The sequence below is a fragment of the Centruroides sculpturatus genome, unplaced genomic scaffold, assembly GCF_000671375.1.
Source record: "Centruroides sculpturatus isolate CEXI.00-Female unplaced genomic scaffold, Cexi_2.0 scaffold719, whole genome shotgun sequence".
NCBI lineage: Eukaryota > Metazoa > Arthropoda > Arachnida > Scorpiones > Buthidae > Centruroides > Centruroides sculpturatus.
This window is the reverse complement of record NW_019384910.1, coordinates 145597-157793: the sequence shown is the minus strand read 5'-3', so window position 1 is coordinate 157793 and position 12197 is coordinate 145597. Positions and strand designations below refer to the sequence as shown.

At 31.3% G+C, this 12197-nt stretch overlaps 1 protein-coding gene across 2 annotated transcripts in view; it reads left to right on the top strand.

The window, feature by feature from the left end:
• LOC111631629 (casein kinase II subunit alpha-like) overlaps positions 1–12197 on the top strand; it is a 28865-nt gene that overhangs the window by 1516 nt on the left and 15152 nt on the right. Inside the window, exons 2-4 of one of the 2 annotated variants that reach the window (XM_023375917.1) lie at positions 8022–8123; positions 8424–8474; positions 11196–11255. In XM_023375917.1, the coding sequence (XP_023231685.1) occupies positions 8022–8123; positions 8424–8474; positions 11196–11255 (213 nt within the window). Of the gene's footprint in view, positions 1–8021; positions 8124–8264; positions 8316–8423; positions 8475–11195; positions 11256–12197 lie in introns of both variants that reach the window. The other variant, XM_023375915.1, reaches the window with a different exon arrangement.

Sequence of the window (12197 nt, the reverse complement as noted above, 5' to 3'; positions counted from 1 at the left end):
CATGGAAATGGAAATGTGATCTCACTGGAACATATAGTGGATGATTGAGAAACCAGGGGCTGTATTCTGGTCATTGTCTCTTGTCTGTCGTCTCTCACAAGTCGGTCGCTGATTGGCTGATCATTTGTTTGTCTTGAGAGATCATCGCATCTCTCTAAATGCAATTCTGGACAATTTTTTCTCTTTTCGCTTCTCTCATTTGTCAGAGGCGAACGGGTAGTTGTCTTTTGACCAGTCTATCGTCTTTTGCCTTGATTTCGTTATATCCAATATGGACGACTGGATGCTACTTGCGCTGTACAATCGTATTAGAGAACATTCTCTACTCGGGAAAGAATATTTCCAGAGAGAAAATGCTTCTGATTTTTTTCCAGTGCCTACTCTGAAATGTCACTGATTCCATTTTTTTTTTTAATCCTACATCAATTATTGAACTATCGAATATGATAATCTTACTTAGATAGTTAAGGAGAAATTAGATGGTAGTATTTCAAAAAATATCCAAGTATGCATGCTTTTCTAACTTAGGTTATTAAAATATTTTTGTTAAAAGACATTGACATTACAATCTGTAAAAATGTTTTAAAAACAAGTTTGTCGAAATTACATGCTTTATTTGAACACGTGCTTTCCTTGCCATGTGATCTTGATTACGTACTTTGCATTTTCGAAAATTTTACAATTTCATTGGTTAAAATCCTATACCATGTTGTGCACACAGATAATCCAAACATGTATAATCAACCGAATAGAATTGTGATGTCAACAACAAAGACGAGATTGTTACGAACGACCAGAATTGCCACTGTGTATGAGAGACGAATTTCATCTCTTGCTTTGACGTCATTCGTTGGTGAAAGAAGAGACGAGAGATAAGTGACCAGAATACGGCCCCAGATTGGCAAAAGTCTATTATAATTAGAAATTATTACAGTAGATGGCTGAGGCAGTTAAGGTATCAGCTTATATTCTGGAGGACCCACATTGAATTGGATAGTGGAAAACCTCTAGGTGTTTTTCATGGTGGTCTGTCTTGGCCAGTTCCTTGTCACTTTGCTGTCTCCATTGTGGGCCTGGCTAAATCTATGATGGTATGAAAAAAGGTCCTTTCAATGATCAAAGGGTAGAAGAGAGCTAAAAAAATTTAGATAGAATAACTGACAATGCATCTGCAGGAGCTGTCTGAGTTGCATTCCAGGCTGATCTTTTCTTCTGGAATTTTTGAAATTAATTTATTTCTGATTTAATAATGACGATATAAGATAGAAGAAACCTAATTACTTCCAGTCCAAATATGTAAATGAACTTTACAAGCTTGAAAATAAGCTTGTAAAGTTCATTTACTGATTTATATTGTATGCAAACACTGAATTGGTTATTTATTTTATTCAGCATATGGCTTATACATGACAGAAACAAAGCGTAACAAAATGGAGCAATACAAAATTAGAAATGAAACAGGAGAATAAGAAGCAGTAAATCTATATACGATTAAACAATTATAAAGCTGTACAATTATGTGACTGCACATATACACAAGAATATAAAGAGCATTCAGAGCTGTAGATCCAACTTAGAGCAGTAATTGAACAAAAATTTTCCGTTATTTTAAACTGTTTCTTTTAAAGTAGCTGTATTTTCTTGTTGAAAATTATAAAGTGATACTGTCTTATAGATATCTCTAATATAATATAATGTGTTACTGTACTATATTTTTAAATATTTTGAGAGTTCCAAATTTTAGTATTAAGAAGAAAGCTGCTAATTGTATAAGAATTTGAAGGTAATTGTAAAAAGGATTAGGGTATGTTTAGTGAACAATTAATTTAAAAAAGGTGTGTGACAAATAGCAGCAAAAACATGGTATTAAAGAAGAGAAACAATCTTAAGAGATTTTCTTCTATATCTTATTCTATAATAAAGGCATTGAAACAGGTTTAAGTTAAAAGAAAGATCATAATGACACTAGATAATAAACATCTTAAAGCCCTTCATAATGACACTAGTCTTTCCCCTGTATAGAGGTGATAGTTAAGAGTGCCGTTCTTATAGATAACATTCTTTTCACAAATGCACAACACAATGACAATACCTGGTGATTCACTTGGACTGGATACTAATACAGTGAAATATCTGTGTGAGAACGGAGGGGTAGAGCGTCGAGCTGCTTCCCGCTTACCGGCGGCTCGGTCAGAGATGGCTTTATAGGAGGGCTAAAATATGAGTGGAGAGGGATAGTGAGATCGTGACAAGGTACCGATTGCACTCAAGGATGACACATAATAAAATAGTCAATTAAATATCTTTATTTTATAACTTATATAAACAATACAAATCAAAAAGGTTACAATAAATCGTCTAATAAGACTCTTAACTAACTACCTAAGATCTAACTCTAGAGATCTAATATTGTCGAATCTTAAGCTATGATCGAGAGAGTGACGGGAAATGAAAGAGAGTATCGAAATGTGGTTAGTTGATTAACTCGCGGATTTCCGATTTCGTCGTATTGGAGGTTGTCAAAACGTCCTCAGATCAGCAGTTCCTGATTGTAGTCTCCCTTCTCTTCAGGTCAGAGAAAATGTCAGGAAGGCAGGAGTTGCAACAGATGGTATGGAGGTATGGGTCTGGTGTCCCTTGATGTCTGCTGGCAGGGTCTGCCTAGCTGTGTCCACTATGTCCTCTTGGCTGTTTGCCGTTGATATGTCTGCCCAGAGGTGCAAGTGCAACACCTTTTTATACACCTCCCAAAGGGGAAATTCTCGAGGAAAATCTGATGCAATCGCCTTTGCAGCTAGAGCTGTTTATGCTAATCAAACAGTTCTTTTGATTTATTATGCTTTCTCCCCATTATTGTGACACTTTCCCATCATAACTTTGACAAAAACTGTCAACTTCTTACTTTAATTGCCTCCGGCAGCTAAAGTCAAAACATCCGCGGGCCACCAGGGTGATGATTTTGTTGACCTTTTTGTACTCTCTATCATGTAACAAGTGGAGGTTCTTGTTAATTGGCTACTGATTTGTACATTGTAACGAAGGTGAACTGACTAATCCCCTGTTGTGAGGGGAGACCTTCCTTAGGGATGACCTAAACATCTTTGAAAGTCTAGCGGTCACCCAACAAAGTGACGCAGTGTACTAAGGGGTCAAAAGATCTAGCTTCAACAAAACCGGAGGGAAAAAAGAAATAATGATGAAAAATAATTTTATAATTGTTTAATCTTTTTAAAAGTCCCAAGAATCCAGAGCCTCACAATCTGCATATAAAGTGAAAAGACGAGGACAAAACACACCTAATGATACTCATTTGTGGCAAGGTGCTCTATCAAGATAAGTTTATACGTTATTCAAATGAGACCATAAAATTGCGAGGTATTGCTTGTCTTTGGGAACATTACAGTAAAATGAATAGAATAGTTGTCCAAGAAATAGAACAGTTTAAGTATAACAACTAAAACTGGATGTAAAATTTATTATAAAGTAAAATAATGTTAAGCTAATCTGTAACTGAAATATTTAATAATTTTTATTCTTTGTGCTAGAATGCAAATATTAAAGGTTTGACTCTACGGAGGACTTATCACAAACTATTGACATTTGTCAGAGTAATCAAATAGTAACGGGTGAATGCAGTTTTATTATAACTACTATATACATTTCTGACAGTCTCGTCCGTCATCGGCCGTGATCATTACTGTTTGGTGGGTTTACGGACTCTAACATACGAGCAGTATTATGTTACAAAACAATGATTAATGATTAAAATTGATTACTCTGACAAATGTCAATAGTGTGCGATATGTCCTCCGTGTATCAAAAATTGTAATATAAGGACAAAAAGCAAATAATAAAGTTTATTAAAACTCCAGGAAAGAGCATATATATTTTAATATTGTCTAAGGAGATGCAGTGTTTTTAATAATAATTTTTAAGTTTTTTATAATAATCGTAACTTAAAAATATATATTGAAATCTCAATTTTAAATGTTTGATTTGTTTCTGCTAAGTGACGGCAGAGTTTGGAACTTTTCCAAAAATATTACAAAATCTGTTCGCAGTTTAAAATGTAGAACGGCAATACAATTTTTAATTTTATTATATAAAATTTAGAGCAAAAGTAATATTAATTTTAAAAAATTTCAATTGTCTGCCTTAATTAATTAAACCTTAAACTGAGTCGACTTTAAATTTCTTGGATAGATTCCGACAACGAATACTTTTTGTCAACTTTTAACTATTATTTAATAGAGAGATTTCGTTTAAAAAATGCTCTGCATTTTATTTAATAACAAGGAATAAAATCAATAAAATTTAATGTTTAAAAATAATTTTACAAGAATATATTGTAATTCTAAAAATAAAGCGTTAAGAGAAAGTCGTTAAAAATCTATAACGAATCATAACTAATTTTACACTAGAAAAATTAAAAGCGATATATAAATATCTGTTGCTGTATATTTTGTTCTTTAAATCTGAAATTTTGCCAAAAATGCATTTTGGTAATGTCGGTGGGCCAAGTTCGAAATGTTTGGAATTTAAAGGTATTTGTATATTATAAAACTTAGTCAAAACATAAACTTAACTTCATTTCTGCATTTAAAGTGATACAATTAAAGATTTGTTAACTTTGTGAGAGATTCTGAAAAATTCAATAACCGATGCAATAACAATTGACACATTTATATCGCACCTGTTTATAATAGTTCAACGTAATTTCAATTATAAATAAGGTTTCAAAATTTACAGTAGTAAAATAATTGTTTTTTAATTAATATAGTTTTTTGGTTTTTGATATAATTGCATATAAAAAAAATTGAGAAAGTTAAGTTTGTTTATCTCTGCAGTTAAATAAATTAAAAAATAGCATTTTAAAAGCTTAATACTTGACATAGAAAATCATTCAAGTATTAAATTTTTCTTTTATATTTTAATTTCTTTTGTTATTTAAATATAATTCAGATATTGCTGATACAAGGAAGTGGCGGCAGCATGTTATGTATTAATTTTACACTGACAGACTTTTAGTCGAGGGGATAACTTTTTGTCTAAATGTTTTTGAGAAGTATCTTCTTGTCTTACATAATCGCGCACGTGTACACACCTGAATCAAATTGATTTAGATACTGCCTTTACATTCTATTATGTAATCTACACAGCGATTCACTTGTGACCAAACACTTATTATGCATAATATCTTCATTTAAAATGAGAACATGAGCACAAAACGTGAACAGAGTGATTCTTTATTTCACAGTGAAGCAGTTGCTGCAATTACTCAGAATAAATGTGATACCCTGTTGGCTAGGTGGCTTTGCAAATGTGATTCCACAGTGTTGCAGTTTTGGTTGAATGCGACTGGATGCTAGTGGCAGACACTTCTAGCATCATCTGAGAGATTTGTGTATGTCTTGGACCAAGACTCGGTACGAGACAAATAAGAATCTCTCGAAGCTTGTTTTGTAATGTAAAACAGACAGTGTTGTTAAAATGTGACTGCAGTCCCGAGTTACCAAGCAAAATAAGTGTTTGGTTTAGAGTTAAATTGCCCTGTACAACTTCTAATCTAACATTTGAATATTACATTTTAAAAAATTAACTGCTTTATATTAATTTAAATAATTAAAAATATCTATTTCTTAAAAATCTTGAGAAATTAGACATGAATGGCCTAAAAATCCTTTATAAATCAATACAACCATTTTTAATTTATCCAAAAATTATTCCATATTCATTATTTGCATTATGCGAAAGTCAAATACATTACAACTTCATACATATATGATGATCAAGTTTTAAATGATTGTAAAATAACACCTTCATTTGCTTGTCTTCGAATATTAGTTTTCAAGCATTTTTGATTTTGTACCACTATCTGGAAATAAATTAATAATATATATAAATTCTTTGAGAATAAGTTGGGATATAAAGAGAAGATTCAACAAAATGACACAGGAACAGGATATATTTTATGCAGTGAGTTTAGAATATAATGTGATAAAGATGCAGAGTAAATACAGTAAAAGTTGTATAGATCTTGTAACTCCTTCGTCATTTTTTAAATAGAATGCCTTTTCCCATTACTGTCAATTTTCTAGCGGTATACATTTTATGCAGCGATATGGGATATTAGTTATTTAACATCATTGCTAACATTGTTTAAATTCAGCGTGATGTGCAAATCTGTTATTACCTTTGATACTACTGCTGCTACTATTAGGTCGTATTGCATCTGCTTTTAAAATTGAATAATACAGTCCCTGTAGTTTGGATTCCTATATCACAGTGAAAAAATTGCGACAGTATTCATACAAACATGCTAAAAAAAAACTCGTATAATTCAGTAAAACGTCATCGTGTTGCGACAGGATTGATCGAATCTAGACCAATAGCGGATATTGTACAAACCGTTGAGTTTAAACGAGCAGCAGACCTACTAAAAACCATTTATTTTTAACGTCCATAAAAATTATATTTATATTAATGATATCTCCAAAGTTCAGCGAATTTTTTGCAAAAAAAAAAAAAAAAAAATTATCGGGAAGCACGCGAGCGCCATTCAATGAGAAGCTCCACGGCGAAAACAAGCTTAAGCAATGGCGTAGTCGAATGGTGCACGCTCGGTAAGTAATCCTACAATTTTTTGTTTATAGCATAGTTTATATGGATTATTCCCCAAAAATTATACGTATTTTGGAAATGTTGAGTCGAATTAGTCTAGAATTGATTAATTTTATGGAAGAAACCTTTCAAACAGCCGTAGTCCGTAAACTGCATACGTGCTAGGCTGTGATTGGCTGGACTCGTAGAAAATGGATTAATAAAAACCAGAATGTATCTGCTGTGTTATAGGGGGATCGACTGTACATTATTATTATTATTTACGCCAAAATAGCATATATATTTGACAATAATTTCTTGATTAGATGATAATCAACAATGAATATAAGTTTCATTTGTATGACAAGATAAATAAATGCTGTGATAAAACTTAAATAACAAAAGGTTTATTATATATAATTATTGCATACTTAATTGAAAATGTAAAGTTTTTTGTGACTTGACTGTACAATTTCTGAATTTGTGATAAATTCAACCTTTTAAATGGTTTTGGCAAGTGTCAGACTCATTCACACCTTTAAATCTATTTCTGGTAGAAATTTTACCTGTATGACATGGAATTATGATTTATGCTGCTGCTTATTTGATTTTACATTTCTTTATGCCATAGATTAATCAAAAAAAGTTCTAAAAAAATGTGAAATAACTCATGTAAGTCTAGATTTGTTTCTAAATTCCTGACTCGTATGTAAAAAAAAATTAGGAAATTTTAGTTTGTTTTAATTACTTATGAAAGCCTTTTGATCTTCCTCGTGCACTTTTCATTGAAGAATTGTTCTTTTTTCAGTGAAATATAAGATAAAATCATTATAAAACCGATTTTTTTTTATGTAACAAGTGTTCTCTACTCTACTCAAGGATCTCTCAATGAGGAAAAATGCTGGAACTCTCAACTAATGTATCAGATTCTGAAAGTGATAGTAATAGTGAAAATGAGGATGTAACCTTCACTGATTGAAACATACAAATTGGATCGCAAATCTGTCAAATTGGAAGATGCAACATGATTTTGTAATCTGAAATAGAGGAAGCATTGACAAACTTGTCTTATTAGTGCGTAAAGGTAGTACAATTTGGCAGAAAACTCTACATTGCACTGGGAGAAAGCTCGTTCACACAACATACAGTCGCATCCATAAGGTTGTAATGTTACCAGGATCATTTTTAGAAGCAGCAGAAGATATATTCTTTCTTTTTTTATTGACAACTCACATAGACAATACTGTAAAATTTAAATTAATAATAATTTACTTTTACAAAATATTCAGTTTAATTCCACACAGTTCACCAGGCTCCTCACGACCATTTGTTATAAAATTAGCATTGATGTTTAAGGATTGATTTCGAATGGAGTTTTTATATTAAAAACAATGACTTAATGTGTTCTTTTCCTTTGATAGCCTGTCAAGAAAAAGAAGATTAAGCGAGAAATCAAAATTCTTGAAAATCTGCGTGGTGGACCAAATATAATCAACTTGCAGGCAGTAGTTAAAGATCCTATTGTATGCATTTTATGTTATTTATTAAATATAAGCTTAAGTTATTATATATTTTGAAGTTGTTAGAATTTTTTTAATATATATAAATATTATATTTATGATACTCTTTAAAAATTTTGAATATAACTAATGATTTTCTTTTAGTCTCGAACACCAGCCTTAATATTTGAACACGTGAACAATACAGATTTTAAGGTGANTTATTATATATTTTGAAGTTGTTAGAATTTTTTTAATATATATAAATATTATATTTATGATACTCTTTAAAAATTTTGAATATAACTAATGATTTTCTTTTAGTCTCGAACACCAGCCTTAATATTTGAACACGTGAACAATACAGATTTTAAGGTGAGTCGGCAATATTTAAATTTAGCATTTCAATCTATTTATAGTAGTACAATATTCAGCGATGTAAAACATTAAAATAAAATAAAAATTCATCTATAATTTATAACAGATACTTTCGGCCGTCTTAGGTTTAGTCGATGGATTAGGCACCGAGGGAGGTGGCCCGGGAAGACTTTATATAGAAAACGGGCCTCTATTTAAGTATTAAACACGAGAATAAAACGTGGAAAATTTCTCATCAGTTAGGCATAAACTCGATGTTTGTTTGGTTTTTATCTCCTTGGTCATCTTAAATAATTATAGAATGCATATATTTAGCCATTAATGTAAATAATACAAAGCAAAACTTAAGCATTGCATTAAGGAAAAAGTTTGTTCTATTGCATGTTTATGTTCTATGGATTTTTGTATTTTAAATTCTGTTATTGCTTTATCCCAGCATATACACACACACACACAAAAAAGCATCCATTAACGATTTTTGATAGGAGTCCTATTAAGTGGATGCTTAAGTCATCCCTAGTCAGTGTCATGAGTAACCGGTATGGTTATATCTTAATTATAAATAGTTCTGAAGGTGAAAATCATACGGAGGTCTGGGTTTCATAACTGGTAATGCATCTGCACTGTTTGTGGGTTAGAGACTCGCTCTGGGCCAATACTTTTCTTTTGAAACTTTGTAAATTAAAATAAATAATTTATAATTATTAGGCACCATCTCTTGATAAATTTAATTACATACCTGTAGGCAAAATTACTTAATATTTAATTAATAGCTACATTAAATAGTAATCGTATTATAGCCTGATTATAATCTGGCTGATTTGTTCTTAAATTCTTTTTTGGTGTGGGTAACATAACTGGTGCATACAAGTAGTAAACTGAAGTTGCAAATTTGTGGCCTGCTCTGCATCGATCTTTTCTTTTGGAATAGTCTAAATATTTCATTCGAAAACTATGAATATTGGTATAAGATGATAGCCTGATCGTGTACGTTTAGTCAAAATTAATTTGTTTTGAAGACTACAGTTAGTCTACTTATAGTCCAAAAGAAATTAAACTTTCGGATACTTAATTGAGAACCTGAAGGTGGCCATTTAAGATAGCCAGAAACTTCAAATTACTGTCGAACTATAAGGTTTTTTAAGTTTTTAAACATTTCATAAATTATTACAGTCAAAAATAAAATGTTTTACAAAGAAAATGATATAGAAATAGTAAAACACTTCAGAAATTTCAATTAGACAAATATTAAATGTTGTTTTCTTGTCCATTAAGTTCTATAAAAAACTCCACCATACCTTTAAAATGCAGTTTATTTTGCACACTTATCTAACGTTTTTGGTCAGATTCACAGACCTTCTTCAGGATCTAACTATCACTTTAGAAGCCTGGCACATTTACAAGCGCAAAGAAAAAGGGCAAATATAAATTTCCGTGAATCAAACAAAATAGCATCGGCATGGAAAGCGGCGACATTAAAATTATAATAATGAGCATGCGCAATTTGAGAAGATTATAGAACGTGCATTTTAGAATTTCCGTTTTGCAAATTTGAAATCTGATAGTTCGATCCTGAAGAAGGTCTGTGAATCTGACCGAAAACGTTAGATAAGTGTGCAAAATAAACTGCATTTTAAAGGTATGGTGGAGTTTTTTAAATAGTAATACAGTTAGAGATATAATGATTAAGTTCTGTTTTTATTAAATAACATCAGAGTGATATAAATATAAAACTTACTAAATTACAATGAAACTGTAATTAAATTAGTGTTTTAATTACTTTAATAACAACACATTAGATTATAATTATTCTAATTAATTTAATTTCTAATTATTAATCATTAATGGTAAATATCATTTGAAATTTGAATTTATACTATGGAAAACATGTATGATCCTTAAATGTTTAGTCATTTTTAAATTTAACACGTTAACTGCTTGTCGTAATATGATACTTTCCGTCAGGGGGGCCAAAAAATGAAAATTTGATATCTAATAATTGATTATAACGTAAATAAAAGGGTCGATATACAACAGTCATAAGAGCGACGATAAGAAAAGTATATATAAACAAAAACCGGGGAGTCGTATGACCTTGAACCTGACACTGCTTTCTCCCAGGCAATAAATTTTACAACCCCACTGTAATTAGACGTCCTTCCCTACTTAAAAGTATTTACATCTGTGTGTTAAAGTATTTCACACTTTGTTTCGACTGCAAATGATGTTTTTTTTCTGTAAATATATATTAAAACGCACTTATATACTTTAATTTTTTTTAAATAATATTATTTACTTTATATGCGATAAAAGAGGATAATTAAACTAATTTTCGATATTTTAAATTATTTACTATTAAAATAAACCACTATCAGATATAAAATAGAGTTTTATTTTAAAAAAAAACTACGACTGCCGACCTTGTATCGTGTCACGACGCTACACGATGCGCTGGCGGTCGTAGCTAGAATCGGTTTGCCATACGACCGCCGGCGTTCGAAGCTAACTGAATAGATGTCCACGAGAGGCCAGCACTAAGTATGCAGAAAATGTCATACGACGCCAGGAAAATTTAACCTTGAGTAAAACTACATTGTTTACGTCTACCGGCGGTCGTATGGCGCTGTACGGGAATTTCCATTACGACGGCGCGCGCGTTGCATGGCGTTAAACGTGTTAAATAAAAATTTTTACTAATTTTATTCATTTGTTTTACAGCAACTCTATCAAACCTTAACAGACTATGATATCAGATTTTATCTGTATGAATTATTAAAGGTAAGAATTGTATTTTATTATCGACAGTAAATGTGAAGAGTAATAAATGGGATAAAAGTTAGTAGTATTTATCAACTGTTGACACAGTTTTAATTTTTGACCAAATTATTAATAATACACACGTCAACATTGTAAAATTGCAGCTGACTGTTTTTCAGTTGGTATCGGGCAACATATGCATTGCATTTTTTCCCGAAAACTAAGATGTTATAATGTATTGGTGTAGTATGTGTGTGGATCGTAGCAGTGGGGTTTTTTGTAGTTTGGCAAATAGACATTATGTTGACACACACATGTTCTGAGTGCCATGGCACCCAGTATGGCAAAGACCATTGGGATCACGACTGTCGGTTTGTGCCGTAATCTTTAAACTTCTCATTTTTAGTTATTTTGTGAGCTTTTCTGGTTTTTTTTTTTTTTTTTGCTCTTTCACGGGTATTGCTGCATCTATTAGCTACACTTTTTTTTTTTTACTGCTGTCAAATTTGGCATATTATGTGCCAGTATTTGTTTGATTCGGATTCGAAAATCCCACAGTAATTTGACTTGTTCCTTTTTGTTCAATACTGTTTCCACCAGTTCTTGGCTATTGGCAGATAATTTTTACAGATGTTCTGGTGAATCATTTTATCACAAGCATTATGTCATTGTTTATACAGTAGAGCGTCGATTTTCCGAAAGTCAATCATCCGAAAGAATTTCAGTCTGCAAATTTAAATTTTCGCCAGTGCTGTGGCGCTTCAATCTTTGGCTATGTCTTGGGCTACTCAAATATTTTACGTTTTTGATACTAAATTAACATCTGAAGTATAATTTTTTATTGTTTTTATATTTTTCAATATATTTATTTCGTTCGTACAAAATAAAAAAATAATTTTTAATGATACAATAGTCTTCGTTAAGCTTAACATTGACGAAAATTCAACGTGAAGCGACACGCAA